The sequence below is a fragment of the Harpia harpyja genome, chromosome 8, assembly GCF_026419915.1.
Source record: "Harpia harpyja isolate bHarHar1 chromosome 8, bHarHar1 primary haplotype, whole genome shotgun sequence".
Taxonomy (NCBI): Eukaryota; Metazoa; Chordata; class Aves; order Accipitriformes; family Accipitridae; genus Harpia; species Harpia harpyja.
In genome coordinates this window covers 48,950,258-48,971,664 of record NC_068947.1, presented here as the reverse complement: position 1 = coordinate 48,971,664, position 21,407 = coordinate 48,950,258, and the positions used below count along the sequence as shown (strand labels likewise).

The 21,407-nt window shown below is 42.2% G+C and overlaps 2 protein-coding genes and 1 long non-coding RNA gene across 9 annotated transcripts in view; 1 reads left to right on the top strand and 2 right to left on the bottom strand.

Moving 5' to 3' along the window:
• The window catches only part of B4GALT4 (beta-1,4-galactosyltransferase 4), a 34,318-nt gene extending 29,695 nt beyond the window's left edge, over positions 1-4,623 (top strand). For all 6 annotated transcript variants that reach the window (XM_052793965.1, XM_052793968.1, XM_052793966.1 and 3 more), the window contains 3 exons: positions 655-777; positions 3,362-3,466; positions 3,911-4,623. In XM_052793965.1, the coding sequence (XP_052649925.1) occupies positions 655-777; positions 3,362-3,466; positions 3,911-4,052 (370 nt within the window). In that variant the 3' untranslated portion in view covers positions 4,053-4,623. The remainder of the gene's footprint in view (positions 1-654; positions 778-3,361; positions 3,467-3,910) is intronic.
• Positions 309-5,954, bottom strand: LOC128144752 (uncharacterized). The gene is made up of 3 exons (XR_008236184.1): positions 5,776-5,954; positions 4,656-4,744; positions 309-393 (listed from the first exon to the last, which is right to left on the bottom strand). It is a non-coding gene; the product is annotated as an uncharacterized LOC128144752 (long non-coding RNA).
• Positions 5,955-5,959: 5 nt separating this feature from the next.
• LOC128144748 (beta-1,4-galactosyltransferase 3-like) lies at positions 5,960-21,407 on the bottom strand. Of its 2 annotated transcripts, XM_052793963.1 has the most exons (7): positions 21,072-21,393; positions 18,835-19,014; positions 11,676-11,911; positions 10,587-10,777; positions 10,274-10,396; positions 7,324-7,428; positions 5,960-6,347 (listed from the first exon to the last, which is right to left on the bottom strand). In XM_052793963.1, the coding sequence occupies exons 1-7, from the start codon at positions 21,166-21,168 to the stop codon at positions 6,206-6,208; spliced, it is 1,074 nt and encodes a 357-aa protein (XP_052649923.1). In that variant the 5' UTR covers positions 21,169-21,393; the 3' UTR covers positions 5,960-6,205. The 2 variants fall into 2 exon arrangements, with proteins under 2 accessions (XP_052649923.1, XP_052649924.1); XM_052793964.1 differs by lacking the exon at positions 10,274-10,396 and having other exon boundaries at positions 21,072-21,407.

Sequence of the window (21,407 nt, the reverse complement as noted above, 5' to 3'; positions counted from 1 at the left end):
GTTGTAATGCCAAGAAAGAGGAGGGTATCATGAAAAGCAATTAGCAAAATGGTATAAGAAGATAAATAAGCATGGTATGTCAGTACCTTTTTAAAGTAGATGCGGTTTCTAGGACAGGGAAGGTAGAAGTTAGAAATTAATCTCCTTTAGAGCTGAGCTCCATTACATTAGGTTACTAAGTAACTTGCACTGTAGCTTACCTTGGAATTGGTCCTGCAATATCCCATAGCACATGCCCCCTTGCTGGGATCTGATTTCATTCCAAGATTTTCAGATTCAGCTCTTAAGATAGATGGTGGCTTGCTGTCATTATTGCAAAGCCTCCACTATATTACTGCATAGCTTTGTTGCTTTTCTACTCATGAGAGTCCTTGAGGTGAAGCGTCTTTTTGGCTGGCAAGGGGAATTGTGTGAAGAGAGAGAGAAACTATTGAAGAAGGCTCTGTGTTCTCAGTTGGAGAGCTGACTTTTTCTGGCCTAAAGCAAATCACCATCTTTTTGTGAAAAGAGGAAGAGAACAAGACCAACTTCATAGATTTGTGTGCCCTGAACTCTATGAAAGACAAGTCTAGATCCAGAGTTTCAGGGTGATACTTTCATTGTTGGTAGAATTTGACTTTTAATTCTTCATTCTCTCTTCTTGGGTACTTCTAGGTTACGGTACCGGGGATATTTTGGAGGTGTAACTGCTCTAACAAGAGATCAGTTTTCCAAGGTGAATGGATTCTCTAACAAGTACTGGGGTTGGGGTGGAGAAGATGATGACCTTCGAATCAGGTAAAAAATAAATAATTAAAAAAAAAAAAAAGCTAGAGGGAAATGGATGTTAAAGGGTGGAGGAATTGGTTTAAAAAAAATAAATACATAAAAAAAAATTGGCATGACTTCACACCTAGCCTCCAAAGGTGGAGCACTACAGGAGCCTTTAATTCAGAACAGTATTGCAGTGGGGGTTTGGAGTGCCAGATGCAGTTCTGTGAACAGTTTCCTCTTTGCAAAGGTTAGGCACGCCTGAGACCTGCTCCTCCTCCTGACAGCATTGTTGGTTGGGTGTGGGTTTTGTTAGGGTGGTGGGGGTTTTTTGTGGTTTGGTGGGTTTTTTGGTTTTTGGTTTGTTGGGGGTTTTTTTTTTTTTTTTTCGGCAAATCACACGCCAGACTTCAATCTTGTCGTTTCCGTTATAACCAGCTTCTAAGCAAGAATACAAATACTGTGTGGCTGAGACAAAAACAAAACAAGCCAACCAGAGACACAAATGTATTGCGTTCCAATACTTTGCAAGAGTGTGGGAGTGTTTTGGTGGGATTGGGTTTTTTGCATTCATTGACTCCCATGATTTAGTCCAAGCAGGGCTTAGTTTGTATGTAGGTGGTGTTGATTATAGTTAAGATAGTGAATAACTCTAGTTTTAGAAAGACTGCATATATATGCATATGCCCTTTGCTCTTGTTAAAACTTGTTTTGCAGACATGCCTGTCAAAGTAGGAGAAACTTGATAGTTTGAAAGGTTTAGTGGGACAAAGTAGTCAACAAAACTTTTATGTTGATCTTTTGCCCAGGAAGAAACCTCTAATCCTGCATTGCTGTTAGTGAAGGAAGGGGAAAAAAAAAACAAACCAAAACCAACAGAAAAAACCCACAACCCTGCAAGCTCTGTTGGCAGAGCCTGTCAATTTGTAACTTGGGTATGCTCTGTCATTCTTAAGTGTTTATCCTTTTCAGTTGCTTAAATATGTCCCCCAAATGTTTGTTTACATAAAATTCGTATCCCTGGTGATGGTAAATAATTACACTGGTGAAATCAAGTCTGTTAAAATTGGGAACTTCCAAAGGAAACTTTTTCTCTGTGTCAGTTCAGCAGATCACTCAGCTGTACCTCAAGAAATCTAAAATCTCTGCTGGAGACATGGATTTCTGTCCCTTCTTAATCATAACTTTTTTTTCTCCCTACCCCTAGCTAGAGACACCAACTTCCCTGTGACCTCTTGGGAGATGGCTTTTATTGTGGTAGGGGATAGCTTGGTACCATCTTAATTCCCCAGCTTCCCGAGAAGTGTCACCGTTAATGAGCAAAGGTGGTAGTGGTGTTCTTTCAAATGTTCCTGTGGGCAGCAGAGAAGCAGCTGTGCAGCAGATCCGCAGGATTTACTGAGGGTCTCTACAATGTTTGCAAATGGTTGGAATCAAAAGTGATGCTTGCTTGTGCGTGGCACCTCGTAACTTTGCAGCTGTTGAGGTCTTGGTGTGGCAACCAATTTGTATGACCGAGTGCACGCTGCAACTGGACTTGGCTCACGCCTTTCCCTCTCGGGTGGATCTTGGACTGGGCTGGTTACAGAGGTTGCAGTGGTGGGTAATGGGAAGCTTGCTGTCTCGGTGGGTGGTTGTACGGACAGATCCTTGCGGCCTTCCTCGGCAAAGACGGCAGATGGCAGCATCCCCTTCAGTATCTTCAAGAACTCGGGCCCGAGTGCTCTTAGGTCCTGCTGTTTTGCCTCTGTGCTAAATGTGATTGTCTCTTTTGGGCCCCTTCCTAAGGTGCGCATCACAGAGATTTTTCAGATGATCTGTTGTATTTCTTTGATAGTTTACTGCTACAAGTAGTCACAGGAGATCTGTAAGGGGCTCAGTTTCTTCAGTTCTCTGTTTCCTATTGCTCTTTTCAGCTGCTGATGTGACTAGCAAAGACCTGGGTTATTCCTTAATTCCATTGTCATGAAGTTAGCCCTTTCTGCTGACAGAGCAAAACTGTTGTGCTCCACAGATATGTTTAAGGCCAAAAGCTCCAATCAAGTGCCTGATGTCTGCATGGGGCTTAGTGTTTCTGGCACTGTTCTCAGAAAGAAATTTTTCTTTATGTGAACAAGTAAAAATTTTGCAGCTGACTGCCAACTGTTAAAAAAGAAAACAAGCTTGCTTTTTTTTTTTAAGTGGAGAACTATCAAGTATAGGTGCTTTACTGCTGTAGTTGAGATGAACTTGTTGCAAAACATGTGGAATCTTGCTACAGACCTCCTAGCTTAATACAGGGCAGTACAAACTAGACCAGACAATACTAATCTAAGTGTACTCTGTTGTATAATGTGTACTTAAAGCTCTACATGACCTGCTGTAGTAGCTACCTGCTTCTGTTCAAAGAAAGGGGTATCTGTCACCCTACTGGACCTGTTCTCCAGAAACACACCTCTGAGCCCCATTTCTCTGGCAAAATGGGTTGTGGAAGAGATGCAGATGAGTTTCCTACAGTTCTCTGTGCTTGCTTCCACGGCATCCACAAGAGATGAGTCTCCAAATGTTGGTTTTTTTCCTTAAGAGCTTGTTTATAGGTGACATCTTGCTCATGCACTATTCCTTCTTCCAGGGTTGAGATGCAGAAGATGAGAGTGGTGAGGCCGTCTGCTGATGTAGCCAGGTACACGATGATCTTCCACAAACGAGACCACGGCAATGAAGAGAATGGAGAGAGGTGAGTCAGGAACAGTGTTCCACCTTGCACTGTCTTGGTGTGTGGGTAGGAGCCAGGCACCTGGGGGCCAAGTTCTTTGCTCCAGGCCAAACGGGTGTTTTGTGGTACCCAGAGGGCTGGGGGGGACAGCCCTGTGACACCACTGTTCACAGCTGGCAGCTGTTGTTCCGTACGTGAGATCTGCCTAGAACTGACTGGGTGATGTTCCTGAGAAACTTCCAGTTACAGTTACATGGATATGATTTGAGCATATGGTTTCAGAGATTAAACCAAAGGACTTTTTTCCCCATGTCCAATTGTCCATGCTGAGGACAGGAAAAGCATGACTTTATGTTCCCAGTAGATAGGCAGTAGCTCTGCCTCCAAGTTTACTAGTAGTGGGAAAGAGCTCAAAACTCCTCTCTCATGCTTGTCAATGAAGATTTTTCTCCTCTTTGTCCTCAGGATGAAGCTTCTACGTCAGGTGTCGAGAACATGGAAAACAGATGGGCTGAACTCGTGTTCATATAAACTGCTCTCAGTGGAACATAACCCTTTATATGTCAACATCACAGTGGATTTCAGCACACAGCCCAAGGTCTCATAAGGGTGAGCACCACCCAGGTTATAGGAAATGGCAACAGATCTCGTTTGTGGTTGCTGTTACAGCAGATGACTCCTGTCACTCTGCTTGAACGAGTACTTCAATAGCACAGAAGAAAGGTGTTTGTTTTTTTTTCTTGACAGCATCTAATTGATTGGTTATTTCCTTTTGTGAGGACTGGGGCTATGGACTGACCTGAGGGACAGGTCCTCACGATCTTCTATGCACTTTCTGCTGGGACATTTGCAAAAGTGTCCTTGTTTGGGCTGGTCCAGTGGAAGGACTTGAACTAACTCTCCTGAAAAAACATTTGTTCTTGCAACTGTTCTTAAACTTCCTATTTGTTGTAAGGGGAAGGCTGCCTAGCACTGCCAACACTGCCATGACTTCAAAAGGACCAGGCCAGTCTTTTCTCATTAAAAGCACAAGAATTCTTCACCAACTACCAACTTGCTGAGAAAGGCTAATTTTTTCCAGCCTGAGGAACAACTGCTTATGGGGGAGGGAAGGGCAATAATGGTAATGGATGAGATGTTAAAACTCTTTCAATAAATACACTCCATTGCATTCAAAAGGCTTCTCTTGTCCTTCATGAGCTCAGCTCACCCTGCTGCAGGACTGCTGAGGTGTCCTGTGGCAAAATGAAAGTCTCGGTTCTGCAGTAGGCTGCAGGCTGGGTGTTATTCTGGAGAGATCTGGAAGGAAATGCAGTGGCCCCAAGTGTGTCATAGGGAGAGAAATTCCTGTCTGTGTTTTTTAATGCTTTGGACCACACTGTTATCAGAGTGCATATTTGTATACATACGCAGGCCATTATTATTTGTGATTCTTGTTTTTGGTGAAAGTCTGTGGATAACTAACTGTTCCACTATGCTACAGCATTTCTGCTAAAATCTTAATTAGCACACTTTCCTTACTGCATTATACTTAACTGTCCTTACACCTGCTTGTCAGTTATGCATCCCTTGCAGGTAAATGGGAAACCAGGTGTGGGAGAGTTTCTTTTAGGATACAATATATTAATTACATTACAAAAAGCAACTTCTGCTTACTGTAATATTGAAGGATGATTCTCTAGCTGGTTTTATTCCAACTGTAGAGAAGACCAAAGCTTTAAATAAGTTCTTAGGTGTTGTTAGTGGGATAGATGCAGCTTTTCAGTGAACAGGGAATTTTAGTACCTAAAAGTACCAAGCAAAAATACCCTGTCATGCTTGCAAAATAACTGGACCTGGTAGGCAGTGCTACTGCCTGACTTTACAGAGAAAGCAAGATTACAGAAAGGGCGAGGTCTTGGGCAGACTGTGAGACTGACACAGTCAGGTAAGTATGAATGCATTCGTGCCAGGGTCACAGCTCCACTGTTGACATGTTTGACTGACTTAGAGGAAAAACTAGTATTTTATGTTGAAGACAGATCAACCTTGAAAGATAATTAATGTTTGAGTAACAGCTGAAATTAATCTGGTATTATTTCCCTACTCTGAGCAGGAGGTTAGACTAGGTGACAGCCTCAGGTCCCATTCAGCCTGAATTACTTAGAGCTACAAGAGAAACATTTAAACACAGGTGGATCAGGCCAGAAAAAACCAAAGACTTAAGCTCTGGTGTTGCCTCATTTCAGAGCAACTTTCTCCTTTATTACACTCTTCTTAAATATTCTAGAAAATCTTAATCCAAACACATAACTCCATATATTCTACTCAAATTCACAAAAGATATTTACAGAACAGTAACTGGCTTCAACACTTTCTCAAAGTACAGCACTTCAGAAGCCCATCTGACAGAATGGCTTGCATCCCATTGAACACTTAAGTACAAAGCAGCACAGAGCTATCCAGCTATGGAACAACAGTTCCAGAAAACTTGGGTCAGCTTACTGTCAAGGAGACCTTGATCCCAAAGGTCTAGCTCAGTAGTTAGTTTTACAGTGCTTTGACAATTTTTACAGTAAGCCACAGCCTGTTTATTTGCTATCATACCTTATTCTTGAGGCCTTTTCTTCTAAAACAGTAAGAAGAAAAGTGAAATTCATGAAAGACAATAGGATTAGTCTCAGGTGGTGCAGACTCCACACCACAACAGGAGGTAGAGGCTGAATGCCCATACACATGCTGCCACGCTGAGCCCAAACTCTGCTTTTGTTTTCATTCTCTTTAAGAAAATGGGGGAACGTATCCAATGTCAACAGTGATGTTGGTATAAAGAGGATGCTTTGTCCTGGAAAGGAGCTTGAACTCTAATGAATTCATTCCATCATCTTTCCATGTTTTTCTGGTGTTGTGTCGAGAAGTAGGCCTGAAAAAGGAACAATACCTGCAGTTAGAACAACAAAGCTGATGTTTGCAGCTGAAGCTGCAGAAGAAATAGTCTTCCCAAGGTGGCATGGGCTTAGCAGATGAAAACATATAGCAGGAAAGCCCCAAGAAAATTCTTCTCACATAATACACACTAGAGAGAGAAGGCATTTTATAAGACTAAACAGATTAGAGTAAGTTCATGCTGACTATTCTAAAAGGAGGACAATTTGGACTGGAACCTGTCAGACAGGGAGATGAGGGAAGTGGCAACTACAGTCCACAAAAAACCAAGAAACTGTCAGCAGCTTAGAGAGACCTGGGAGTGCAACACGGAGGCTTGCAGCAGTGGTGCACATAGGCTGCTGTAGGTAGGTTTTAAGACAGGGTTGTTATGGAAACCTGGGTTTTGAGGTGACAGAGGGAAGTCTGCACTGTCAGTATGAGAAGCCTCCACCACACTTGACCCAACACCCTCCTCCAGCTCTTTTATATAAAACTGAGTCTTTGCTAAGGTCTCACAGCACCTTCCTCATGTCTTCAAGCTAGATTACCGCCTTCCGCTATTTTAATGGCACATTGTAAATCGACACCAATTGAAGAACAAGTTTTTATTACAGGGAAGTTGTAGCAAAGTGCCTCTTCAAACTGAACTCTACCTATTTAGAAAGCAGGCAGTGGTCGGGTTTTTTTAAGTTTTATTCCCTGAATAATTTGATGCTTAAGTCTGATATGTGTTAGCTTCCTAGCTAGCACATGTCCTTAACAGTAGGAGACTGGGAGGAATGCAGAGACAGATACAGAATGATTTAGCTGAAACTGAGTGGGAGCCACCTTTAAATAGCCACATTAAAGCAGAAAAACAAGCAGCGGCATTAGGTACACTTACTACCTGTTCTGAGGAAGATGATGGTAACGGTCAACCTGCCACAAGGCAAAGAGCAGCCTCCTAACTGCCCCCCCAAACACTTACTTACCTTCCCCAAGGCTCTTGAGTCTCTGTCTCTTCATTGTAGTCCATCACTTTGTAGCGTCCAAGGTGGGGTGATGTCCGGACTATTTTCATTCCTGCTAGCTGAATCCTTTAAAACAACAAACAAAATATTTGCTTAAGCATAAAGATGCCATTTCTAGGCTTAGTTATAGGGAAGTTCAAAGTCAGAGATCATTTTCAGTGTTAATGCAATCAAAGCAAAATGCAGAAGCCAAAGGGAGCAAGTCTAACACCACCACAGTGCCGCATTATCTTCTCTAGCAGGTTCTAACCGGGCTTGGGCTAGAAAGCTCCCAGCTGCAGTATGCTTCAACAGGGTACAAAGAGGATTATAGCAAGCAGGGAAAGAACAACAGGATACAGGGCATTCAAAAGCAATTCCCATGAATCTGACAATTGGGCATTATTTTCACTTCCTTGTAAGAGCAGAGCTTTTACTGCCTAGAGGTCCATCACCTAAACTTAAAACAAAAAAAAAAACAAAAAAAACCAAAAAAAAACCCCCAAAAACCCCAACAAACCACCAAACTTGCAGTTTCTGAAAGGAAGCCAGTCCTGAGTTTCAGATCCAGATTAAGCCTCTCTCTGTTCTTTGAGAAGTGCCATTCATTCAGTTGGCCTGATTACAGGACTGGCTTCATAAGAGATTAGTGATAAATACAGGCACCAGACAAACAAATGTGAGCTGCTCAGCTGCAGGACAGTTAGATAAAAGTGAACTGAAGGCTCAGAATTCCAGAACAGAGCTCGTAAAAACAGCATTCTGAGTGACTTTCAAGCAACTCATTGCTGATGGCATCTATGTTAGTTTACCAAAGTGCCTGTAATAGTGCTAGGGCTAGCAAACCTCTGTTATCACAGGGCAGCTCTTACACAGAGAAAATTCCTGTGAATGTAAGAATCAATGTTTGCTCAACTGCAGTTATCTAACCTGCACATTTGCAACGTGTGATTGCCTTCCAGGGAGATCTGGTACAGCAGCAAGCTGCACTGAAGCAGGAATGTTAAAGAGCTGAAAGAGGCTACAGAACTGAAAATATTTGCTAGTCTAGAGCCATCAAATGATTACACCACTTCATTGACAGTATGACATACTATTATTTCAGATTGAGTTTTAGACAAGGTTTCTTGTTTTCTGAACATAAGCTTATTGCACATTCAGTCAAAAAGACAAGAAAAAGCAAGAACACTAAACTAGCTTTGCTGTTACAGATTTTGCATTACAAGATTAAACTAAAAGCATATTATGAAACAGTTAATACATTCATTTACTGTTAAGAAAAAAAACCCAGACTTTCCTGTAGTTGATAAAGTTAACACATAAGTGGTTCCAGTTAGTATTTTCTTCTAATTAAAGGTAGATCCTGGTGTTTGCTAGGACTAATAGTTGTCAGGCTGCAGTACTATATAATATAAATAGCAGTCAGCATGTTTTTTCACTAACTCTGCTTTAATAAGCAGTATCCCAGCAAAAAAAAATCTTCACACAGGATGGGGTTTTTTGACATTTCAATGTCCAATTTCAAATATTAATTAATTTTGTTGCTACATGGTAAGAAGTGCTTGAGCACCTCCTAAAATCCAAATCCCAGTAGGTGCATCAACCTGGCCATTCAAAAACAGTCAGCCCATTCCTAATTTCTGCAGGTTGAGACATCAGTGTGTGATTAAATCATGAGCAGGCACTGTCCATGGCCTCCATGTACCTATGGGCCAGAACACTGCTAATCATTAGCATAAGTTTTCAGAGAAACGACACATGATTTACGTCCCTTCAAGAAAGGGCTATTTTGGGATCTACATAACCTACTTGCCTTAGGAGATTTCTGTAAGGAAGTGCGCTCCTATGCATAACTGGCATGACTCTCTACCACAGGTACTGAAAACCCCACTAGATGCCTAGGCTGCACTAAGAACAGCTGAATAGACCCAGCATTGTAGTGTTTGATGTAAAAAATCTATTTTCCTGGCATTCTATTCCTTTAGTAAATGCTGAATCTCTAAACAATCATACACCCTTTTAGTTAGGTTTCTCTGAAAGGAAAAGGAGGAATTGTACGTTAGAAAATCTGACTTTCAGTTCCCAGAATAGTGCTTTGTAAAAGCTCCTGCAGTCCTCAAACAGAACATTCCACTGAAACTGTGTAACTTGTCGTGCTGTGCAAGACCAAAACACACACAAGGCCTTTATCATCAGTTTAGTTTTATGAACTGCCCGTGAGCTTGCCTCAATGCAGGATGATGAAGGTGCACAGTGCAACTACAAAGCTGAATAAAGAAGCTACAGCTGTGATTTTGTACTTGAAGAATTTGCATTAGGCTGAGTACCTGGAACTAAACTCATTGTATTCACTTCTATAGCATGCTGCTGCCATGGCAACTCAAGCATAAGAAAAAACATCAGATCTTGCTGTCACTGACTCACAGTAGTAAACAGGCTTCTCCATCACCCAGCACTGAAGACAGAAGTTAGAATTCCTTGTGTTCCTTAATTCCACATATTGGTGATTAGGTAATACTTGGAGCAACCTAGATGCCCTTAACATAACTTACATTCCCAACTGTCTGAAAATTAGTAAGTACCTTCTTGGTTTTCTTATTTGTCAAGCTTGCAGATTCCACCCTTCCCTTGGGGCTGTTAATGTCAATGGAGTCACTTGTCAACCACGGGCGGTTATAACCCCTTGAATGCACTCCAGAGCGAGTGAAGGCACAAGGATGTGAAGTAACATTCTGTCCTCCCAGCACACAATGAGTGGATTCATAGATTCTGAACATCTTCTGACATTAACCATTCCCAATGCCAACAGCATTCTGGATTATAATGATACTGCAAGCATGTTAAGGAACACCTTAGTTCCTTTCTTACGGTAATGCTACATGTTTAACTAGCCAGCTCCCTTCTATTTTAAGCCTGTCCTGTGCATAAGTACCTTGTAGCAATGTCGTCATTTTCACCACCACTGCCCCAGTATGTGTTTGGAAACCCATTCATCTTCATGTAATGTTCTGGAGTCAGAGCAGATACACCCCCGAAAAAGGACTTATATGGCAGACTAAAAGAGAAAGAGAAAAAAAAAAGCTTCAATACTGAAGGCAAGAATACCCTTTTCTGGTGAAGTCACTACTGCAAAACTAACAGAAAACCTCTTAAAGGTTGTATCTTTCACTGCCCCCATTCATACTTTCTATGCAGAAAGTGAACCAGTTGGGATACGTACATCCAAAGCACATGGTGGCACTTACGTGTACTGAAACTTATCCATGGCACTAGCTATATGCTTGGGATAGTATTCATCGCAAACATAGAGATTATAATCATTCTCAGGTACTAGGTCGACATCGTGCAGAAGAAGGCAGTCCCAGTCTTCATCCTTCAGGGCTTCCCGGACACCAACATTAAGCAGCTTTGCTCGGTTAAACGTACCATTCCCCACCTGGAAAAGAAAACCTACATTTCTTCACCAAAACAACAAAGAGGATAACTCAATTAAAATTTATGTTAGTCAAAAAGCCTTATTCAAATGAGTGACGCTGGAATGAATCAATACTAGCTACAAATTCCATGCCCCAGACTCTGAAAATCTCATCCATTCTCTTCACAATATTCTCAGCAATTGTAAGCTTTGCTGTGTCAGGGGCTATATACCGCAGGCTCCTGAAGAAGGCTGACTTTTAAGAGACCAGTAAGTCAATCCTTAGCTGTACATCTGCACATCAACACTTTTGCCCTGACTACTGCTTATTAAAGCTTAGAAATGAGAAAAAAAATGATCTTGGTCAAACAAAAAAGCTCCTCCTCCCTCCCAATCAACCATCAGTTTCAATTAATGAATCAAAAACTTGCTCTCACGCTACTGATCTTTTGCAACACCATTCCACGTCAGTTCAAAACGGCTGTTTGAACTGCATAGGCTGCCCCACAGCAGAGTCAAGCCAGATGTTTTTATCTGATACAGGCTAAAAATAGCCAACTTCACTTTAGCATTTAGTCTCAACAGTTTTGCTCAGTAGCCACACTGACAAGCTACAAGACAAACCACATCCAACTCTTGAACAGCTGAAAATACAAGTTACCACTTAATGACAACTTTATCCCTCTAGAAGAAAAAAAAAAAAGGCAGAACAAATCAGTAGCAGAATTATGATCTTAACAAGTGGTATGATATTTCAATCATTAGCAGCCATGGAGATGGGACAGCACGTAACCAACCTGCTCTAAACCCATGCGTAAAATGGTACTTCCACATTAGAAGATTCCCATTTCTTGTTCAGAACCTAACCCTTAACTGGGAAGTTCAGCTACACCATCAGGCACATCTGATTTAGATTTACCTGCTGAATCAAGTAGATACTGTAACTGAGCTGCTGGCGCTGCAAGAAAGGATGAATATAGTAGAGAAGATGGTGAAGGTACTTCTCCTGGTTCTTGTATGCTACAAGGATGGCTGATTTGTAGCGGGCCAAGCAGTGAGGTGGCCTGTAGCGGCCACCCGACTGAACAAAAGGATTTTTTTTGATGATCATTCTTTCACTAGGGAGCACCCTGAAGGTGATGGTTAATGGACCAACTGTAAGGAGAGACAGAAAAAAGAAAAAGAAAAAAAAAAGATCAGTGATGTTTCTCAACCTTCATTCAAACCTATATATATGTTTACTACTTAAGACACCAGCCCCACCACAGAACAGTTAACACCACCACGCAGATGTGCCCACATGATGAATTCCACCACTGCCTGCGGGTCACCTCCCCACGGCTCCACACTGAGGGGTGCCAGGCTCAGCACCAGGACAGCAGGCACCCTGCCAGAGGCATCCCGAGTCCCAGCACAGCCAGCAAGTCTCACCAAGCTCCTGCACAGCTTGCTTTTTCCTGGTATTGGCTCCCTACTACACAAGCAAACCTTCTGTCTTGTGTTGCTTAGATGGGATCCTTGAATAAATGTATTCACTGTAAGAATAGCATTGAAAAGGAATCAAGATGAACAGACGTATCTGCTTTTACCACCCATATGGAGAAAGTCTCTAAGCCTCTTTCAGAGGAGATTCAAGGACAAAGATGTCCAAAAGGATATTCAGCAGGTTGGGGGAGAAATAGTTTAAAGCCTGGATGAATACAAACGCTTTAGGAAGTGTTAGCTTTATCTTAAAGTTTCAAGTTGATTTTATAATCACATGCCACAAGGTCTGTATTGGCTATATTATTTAATTATATATGCTGTGATAAGCAGGCAGTACTTCAAAATTTTGGGAAAAGCAGATGACAGAACTGAGAAGGAAGAAGAGAGATGTTACATTTTCAGGAACAGGCACAGGGTAGCAAAAGAAACTATGTATGACAGTTCCTCTACTCAGCACCTCAATTTTAAATACAAAGCATACTGGGTATGTTCAACAGTTTTTACCTAATAAAAAAAAATAAATCTGTGTTTTTATATGAATTCTTCTGTTCTTCTGATGGAAAAAGCTTGACAAGTCACAAGTAAGAAAGAATCAATATAAAGTGTCAATCACAATTTTAACACAAGTCTCATATTGTTACAATAGGAATAAACAAATTCTACAATTACTTAAATGCCTGTCCTTCTGGGTGGTGAGAAAAGGTTCCAGAACTAGCGGAAGAGTTATATTTATACACAGATCAGTGTGTCTTAATGGTTTCCAACCACTGTCAATTTCTAAGAAAATAAAGCACAAATGCAGAACAAGATTAAAATCTATTACTTAAATGAACTAGGAAGAAACCTTCACCTAAAACAAAAGGTGACAATTTCAAATGACAGTTTTAAGTAGGACCAACAATTCTCTGCAGGCCATGCTACCCAAAGACAAAATATTTTTTTGCACCAGAAGCCTGTGAGGCAAGATGTTGGGGTTTTATTGTTGTTGGTTTTGGTTTTTAAATAGCTACAAATAAGATTTTCTTTTCCTTCCAAGCTCATAGTTATTGATATGGCTGTCTTAAAGACTAAGTTTTCAGTATCTTGGAAGTCAGACTCCCTCATAAACCACTGAAATAAATTATTCTCTCAAAAAACTTCTGATAATGAAGCCTGAGAGAGAAAGAGCAAATATTTAGGCCTGGTGTTTCGTAGCTTTCATTTGAGCAGGGAAAGGTATGGGTGTGTCTTACATCTAATTAAGTATTTAAGCAGGTGAGTCCAGAAGATACTTCTTCCAGCCCATTTTGCATTCAAGTCTCTGCTACAATTCTAACGAAGAAAATTGAGCCTGCGTTCACCCACATCCTGTTTAACTGACACAGAAGGAAGCAATGTTCCTCCGCTGGTTTGGGGGGTTGGGGTTTTTTTGAGCGCTAACAAGGCTTAGGGACTAAATTGGGCATAAGATTCAAGCTGTCCATTCAGAATTGGGAAACATTTTGCTAGTATGTGGATGTTGGTATAGCTCACATTTGTGATAGGCAAACCTATACTCAATAAGTGTCTCCTTTCCTTCCTCAAGGAACACACGTAATGGCATTTCCTGAAGGTTGGTCTGAACAGCCACTGACCCCATTCCTCATGCTGTCAAAAAGGTCTAGCCACTGTGAATCCCACTTCATGGTTTGTTTTTGTTGGTTGGTTGGCTTTTGTTCGTTTGTTTTTAAAAGGAAAACCTGAATTTTGCTTGTCAGCAAGATCTTGCAAATAGCTGACTCTTAAGTATCACTTTTCAGTCCTTCCCCAAGTATCTGAAACGCAGGGGGTATTCGATTTTGACTGTGTTACCCTTGGTAGGAAACTGGAGTGTGTTGCCATACCTTTGTACCTGAAACAGAAGAGTAGTTCTTCAGAGAATCACGTTGTGGGCCCATGAATCTAGGCCACACTTATGATTAACATTTTATGATGTTATTACCTACTTCTATGCAGACAGTTTCCTTTTCTGCCTTTAAGACCACCACGTTTCAGTCCAACATTGTTTTTAACCTGTAGTTTATGTTGCTTTTTAGATTTATGAACTGCCTGATTATCAGATCTTTTAACTAAAGCACCATTAACCACTGATTTGATGACAACTGGAGCTTGCTAAAGAAATGTTACATTCAGATTGGATTTCAACTACCGATCATTGCTCCAAGGAAGGTATAAGAAAGGCAATTAATCCCTTCTGTTCTCCCACAAAAGCACGGTTTTGTTTTCTATAACGCAGTCGGGGCTCTTTGTATTGCAGAGTAAGATTCTGTAGCAATAATCCTTAAATTCCAAAAAATTAAATCTAAATTTGGACATAAGGGTATGAGTAAGATAATGTGCAATAGTTTCACTCCTGTTGTCTCCTTCCATACCCAAGCATATGATTCATGAGGGTAAAATTTGCATTTTTCAGGTTTTTCAAGATGCCATGTTCTCCCAACCTGCCTGGCTCCATACCTCAAACTCAGCTCAGAAATTCAATCTAGTATACGCCAAGGAAACACAGAAAAAAAGAAGGTAGTCTGTGACATGGCCCCAAACCTCTGGCTGCCCTACATCCTTTGCTACAAGCTAAATTCTGGCTCTCAGATCTCCTTCCTGCCCAACTAACAAAAGGCTAATGCACTGTAATCCAATTAAATCCCAGATGTGAACAGAGCCATTGCAGGCTGTACCAAATAGGGAAAAACAAAACTGCTAACGCACAGCTTTGGGAAAGGAGGAAAACCCTGTCTTAGATGTTCTAGAAAGCACAGGATCTCAATTCAGACAAGGTACAGAATCAACACCCTGACACGTCCAAGCAACTTCTCCGTAGCCTGGTTCCTAAGCTCTTTCTGTGCCTGTACCATCACACAGAGGGTGTTTAATTAATATGAAAATTTAGTGTGTAGAGTTAAAACTCGCAATTCCCTGTCTGTATTGTTAGCTGGTGCCAGTGACAGCATACTCCCTGCTTGCTTTACTTTCTAGGCAACATATTTGACTATCAGGGGGATCTATTGATTTTGACCAGATCTATCCCATCTTAAGAAAGAAACTACATGACTTCTAAACAACTTGCTACACATTTAGAGTTAGCAGCTATAATTACTGAGTTCAACCAGAATAAGCAGAACTTACAAAAGCTAAACGAATGGGAACAGTACCATGGATGAATACCTCACTGAGAAAGTGCAGCACCACACACTACATTAATAGAGTCATATTTGGATAATTTTACCACTGTTTGAATGAAAGGTAAAAAAAAAAAACCACCAGACCAACAGCCTTAATTTAAGCACCAGTTTCTAATGACAGAATACAAGGCTGCCACAACTGCAGCTGAAAATAAGTCTCAGCATTACCACCTTTTTACTTCTCTTTAAATCTGAGAGAAGAAACTCTAGCAGAAGAGCATCCCTCAGAAAATGTAGCAGGAGCTACTCGTTACCACAAAAGATGGTCACACTCATTAAAAGGTTATGACAGATGGGAGTGAAAGGGAGTAACTACTATAAGAAGGGCTTGGAAAAAAAATTCTTCCATAACATGACCAAATGATAAAGAGCAGAGTTACAGTCAGAACTTTCAACTATTAAAGTCCTCAAGGGCCAAACCAACTCATTCAGCACATACCATGCATAAAGTAAGGTACCTCTTTAAATCTGAGTCTTCTATCATCAAGCTACTTCCTGGTAAGAGGAAAAGATGAACCAAAACAACACATCTTGCATGCAATGTGAGAAAGTCAGATTTTGAATTTAAATGCTACTTTGTTAAGTTTTGCATATAAGTTAGCATATAAACACTTTGCTTTTTCCAAAAACAGAGGAGGAAGAAACAGGCAACTGGATATTTGTGTAGAAACTTTAACCTTTTAGTAATTTATTCACCTTTGACTAATTTATTCACCATATTAATGAAGACACTGAATATCTAGTATAATGCTTTTCAAGTTGTTGGTCACAAAAGGTTCAATGGACACCACTAAGCATTAAAAAAGTAACATTAGTCAGCAAGTGTCTAGTTCGTCCAAGGCAGAGGTGTTTAGCAATTACACTTTCCTGCTCCACAGCCCTGGAAGAACCAAGATGCTGTAGATTCAGTAGGTAGGAAAAAGACAGATGAACTGCAAGCTAATCTTACATTCCAACAGTTATTGAAATGATCTACTATATACATAAGTGGAAAAAGTGCTGCACTTCATAAAAGCCCTGATGAAGAAACCATTTAAGCCATTTGGCATTCTTCCAGCTACTTTAACACACTTTGGAGTGGACACAGTGACTTATTACCAGCTCTGAATTGGAGATTGGAGTCCTCAAGAATTGATTTGAAATCTCATTTAATGGAATTTATGAAATTAAAATTAAAAGACATTGTTATCTCTGATATAACACTTCCAAGAGAGATCAGTCCCATGAGAGAAGACGATAACAACCAATCAAGACATTTATAAAGTATTTATACATCTATTCATATGTGCCCTTCACATACAAAACAAAGGGCAACTACCTTGCAGAGTAGCATGCATTTCTCGGGTTAAAAAAACCCAAACCACCCAGAAGAGGCTGGTATATAGTAATACCAGAAGGAATAATTTACTTCATATTTAAAGGGGAATATCACCAAGTAAAAGTTAAGTTGTAGCAGACTGCTCATTTTTCTTAAGCTGAATCTGTATCAATGCTCCAAATAATTTGTGCTTCACAGCAACAATGCTTCATATGCTCAACTCTAATTTTTTATGCAGCAAAACTTCCACAATTACTTTGCTTTGTTTTCTTTTTTTCTCCCAGTGAACTTACTGTTGGTTTCTGTCTATAAGTAACACTACATTCTCATTTTAGCTCCAACGTATGACATACAGGCCAATCCCCTCTGTTCTCAGCACTCTCAGGAATGGGCAGAAGAAGAGGTCTTAAAAAGATTTCACAGCTCTAAGAGCATTGATTAGTGTAGTTTTACCCTGCGTCTGCCTCCTCCATATACGTCACTACTCTTGCTTATCTGATGGTTTGCCTGCAAGCTGCACAGAATTGCACCTAGTTTTGGGTTTGGTTGTTGTTGGGTTTTTTGGTTTGTTTTTTTTTGTTGGTTTGGTTTTTTTTTTTTTTTTTTTTTTGAGACCAAAGCTTTATCATTTGACTCTTTTCAGGGCAGCGGATTCTCATCAGTAGCGGAGACAAGCAGGGTACAGGCACATTTCTGCTGTTCTTTTTCAAATAAAACAATTAAGTCAGAAACACAGAATTGTACCTTCCCAAAAGAACTGATGGGCTGTAGCTAGTGATGAAGAGACTAACTAAGACCACTAGGACTGGCACCTGTGCAAAAAGGGTCTGTCCTATTAGTATGTCAGTAGTTACTTAGTAGAGCTGTTTCCAAGGGAAATGCTGAGGCATATACCCAAAAGTTATCATACAATTTCATCATACATATTGCACATATTTCATTTAACTTCAGCAACAGAGAAAGGAAGAAAACTTCCCAAAAGAACAAGCATTATGAAGACTGCAGTCTAAAAAGGCTCATCCAAAGCATCCCAGCAGAGTTCTCTAACTGAATTAAGCAACTTGACACAAGAGTAACCCCAGCACTGGCTTTCCACAATACTTCCACCTGTGAACCAAGGTCAGCCATTTGCTCTTAACTGTGCCCCACATGTGGTGATCAGCTTTCCTAGAACAGCAGGGCAACTACTAAGTAGTGCTCCAAGACTAGTTATATGCAAGACTTACACATGCAGAAAACTGTGTAGTATGGAAAACCAGATGAGGGTAACTTACTACACAGTACTCTAAGAAGCAGGTGTCCCCAAACCAGCGGTAAGCACATGCTTACAGAACTCATCCATTCTTGGGTGGCTCAGTCGAACTGATTCACTAATACCAGAGATGCACCACTTTACTATCAACAACCATGCTCTACAGGTTTGACTCTGTATTTACTTAATGCAGTAGCTGGATGAATGCTGCCTCTAGGATCAGCTCTAATTTGGTCCTGGTGTAAATACAAATTAACCTGTGACCAGACTTTAAAGAAGTTTCTAAGTCTAAAGGATGTGAAACAATCATAGACCAAAAAGATCACCATGAAGAGCAAGGTGCCAAGCTACATGCTCATACAAACGATATTTAAAGCCAACTTAATCAGTTAATCAATTTATATCGAACTATGAGCTTGATATAAGGCTGAGACAAAGAACCCAGAAGTTACAGTGAGTCAGAGGTCAAAACTATGCACTTACCAAAGCACAAGTTTTGGCATATTTTACACAGGACCGCCAAGAAAAAAAAAAAAAAAAGTGTTACTAACTTGGTATTAAGACCATGCACTGTTTTCACTCGTTCTACAATCTCTATGTAGCCAAATCCTTAATATTGTTAGTTTTTAGATCAGTAAAATACTTTTCCTCGTATAACCAATAAAAATGAGTTAATTAACACAAGAAAGTTTTGCCAGAGTAAGTATTACATCAGGATACCACTTTAAAAAAGTGGAAAAGTTTGAAAAAACGTACAACTTACAAAGCGTTCAACATTATCACGCACCAAAGCGGTTATTTCAAACACTTACCGGTTCATACCTACCAAATATTGGTGACTGCGCTGAGCAGTACGGCATAGCTTCTTCACTGGGAGCTTGGGTGAACAAGCTGAGGTTTGTATACACATCATGAGTTTTGGAGTAATCCAGAACCTGATGCGAGTCCAAAAATCCACGAAACACATTCGAAGGCCCACCTCGGTAGAGTATCAGGATAAATATGGCTTGGAAGACAAACAGAAACAGCAGAAAGCAAGGATTTTCGACACGAGAGAGGGACATAGCTTTTAACCCATGCTCTGGAACCAGACCGGTGAGGAGTTTAACCGCCTTCCACAAGCTGCCGTTCTACGTTCAGGGCTACATCGCTGGGCACACCAGACCACCTCCACCTCCTCCTCCTCCTCACACTTCCCGAGGCGGCAGCCCCCTCTTCCAGCACGGCTTCGTCAGGCGGCTCGGCGCCAACCCACCCCTTCCCGCTACGGGCTCCTCACGGCGGGCTGCGGGAGTAGAAGCAGCCGCTCAAGGCCACCTCAAGGCAGAAGAGCCACGGCGGCGGCACACCCTGACGCCTACCCCCGCCGGACAGGCTCCCTGAGGCAGAGGCAACGGCGGGAAACGCGCCCGCTGAGGGAACCCACCGACTGGCGACCGAGCGGCAGGCGGCCGATGAGGCCCGGCGGGACGGCCCACGTAAGGCGGGGCGGGGGGGGGGGACAGGCTCAGCTGTAACCGCCTCCCAGAGGCTCCCGGCAGCCCGGCCTTCCGCTCCCCCCCCCCCAGCCCGACGCCGCGGTCGTTTCGACCCAACCGTCAGGCGGCCGCCCCCCGCCGTTTGCTTTGCCTGTGGGGGAGCCCGCGCGCACAGCCGTTCGCCCGCCTTCCGGCGAGACTACAGCTCCCAGCATGCAAAGCGGGGCTGGGCGGAGCCCAGCCGGGCGGTGCTCGCCGCGGGGCATGCTGGGAGTTGTAGTCCCCGGGCTCGGGGCGGCCGCACCGCGGCCCTTCTCTCAACCCACAGCGCTGCCCCGGCTCTAAATTCGTTATTGAACTGGGCAGAGGTGACTAATTAATACGCTGCTCGCTACCTACGCCAGAAGGGACTACGGCAGCGTAGCCTCCACAGCGAGGGGCCTCCTCACATGGCCTCACCGCCCATAAAAATTTTGGCTTTTACACCCATCCCTTTACTGGCTGATTTCTTAATGAGTTGGGGCTTACGAGACTGCGCGCTCAGTCCACCTGCCTGCTCTCCTAACGGGTTCTTAACGCGTCGCCCGTTTTCACTTCAGTTTGGCGGAGGAAAAGAAGTCTTACAGATAATAAATTCCTACAGGCTTTCAAAGAAAGGTCAAAGGCTGGGTTTGCACTGAGGGGAGTTGGAAAAAGGCAATTTTACACCCCTTAGCTCAGCCTCCCGTCCCGCTCCGAGGCGTAGCCGCTGGCTGGGTGCTCGGCTCCCAAACCGGGCGAAGCGGGATTGTCGTCATTTCACATTTAATTTTAACTTAATTGGTTTTTAAAATAAAAAAATGTATTTAACGTTTCTGTTATAGTCACAGGGACCAAAAATATCTTTAAGTTAAAAATATTAATTTATTGTTGGCAAATGAGCAAAGCAGCGCTGGGCGGCCGGGGAGTCTCTGCTCCACCAACGGTCCGCGAACTCAGGAAATTACAGTCCGTATTTTATGCCTCCCGCGACTTCCTTGTTCTCGGCAGTCTCCTCCCTGCTTTTAAGTCATTTGTCCTTTCTGCGCAAACTCAGTCTTGTTGCTAGGAGGTCGGTCCTCTTCTTTGGGTGGTCCCGGGATGAAGGCAGTAGGTCTTCCTCAAGCGGCTTTATCTCTTGCGCTTGCGTATTTTGTTCGTCTTTTACATAATTCTATGCATTTCTTCTTTATAAGTACATTTCAAGGTTTACAGTTATCACAACAGGATATCGCTCAAGGTCTACAGCTAACCTAACAGGATATAGCTTACTGTGGTTACACAATATTGCGGTTTGGACATTTAGCAATATACATAAATCTTTGACTACAAGCTCTATTTGATCAGCAAATTATCTGTTCTTATCTTTCGTTAACTATTACATTTCTTTTGGCTGGGCAAAGTCTTGCTTTACTGAACCCCCCCCAATGCTGCTGCTGCAAAGGTTGCTTTTCTTGCACGTTGCTGTGAGTCTCTACCATTTACCTCCTCCCTGTGCCATTCCCTCCGTGACCACGGCAAACCCACCCTGCTTGCCTTCCCCTCCGTAAAACAAAGCAACGCTTACTGTTCTGCCGAAAGCTCCAGCAAGTACAATGCCACGGACAGGAAAGAATTAATCCCTGCATCAACCATGAAACAAACAAAGGAATCGAGATTTTCATGGCATGACCTGGGGTTGCAGACAGCAATTGTTTTAGGGCCCGGTACTGCTTTATGCATTATGCTTTATGCTTTGGTTGCGATCCTCCCGTGGGTGACAGTAGGAAATCACGATGTAGGAACAACTTGGGCAAGGCCTGTCTGCCTCCATCTCTCTCGGAGGCAGGGAGAAGCCGGACCCACTGGAACTGTCCTGCACCGGCGGCTCTGCTAACTTCCTCGCAGTCAGGGCTTAGTTGTA

What these genes read in the sequence shown, in the direction of transcription:
- LOC128144748 (XM_052793963.1), bottom strand. Translation starts at nt 21,168, where the DNA reads ATGAAAATCTCGATTCCTTTGTTTGTTTCATGGTTGATGCAGGGATTA. An exon ending in AGCGCAGTCACCAATATTTG is followed by an intron (nt 11,912 to 18,834) that starts GTAGGTATGAAC and finishes CTCTCCTTACAG; the next exon opens with TTGGTCCATTAACCATCACC. An exon ending in ACTCAAGAGCCTTGGGGAAG is followed by an intron (nt 6,348 to 7,323) that starts GTAAGTAAGTGT and finishes TTCCTTTTTCAG; the next exon opens with GCCTACTTCTCGACACAACA.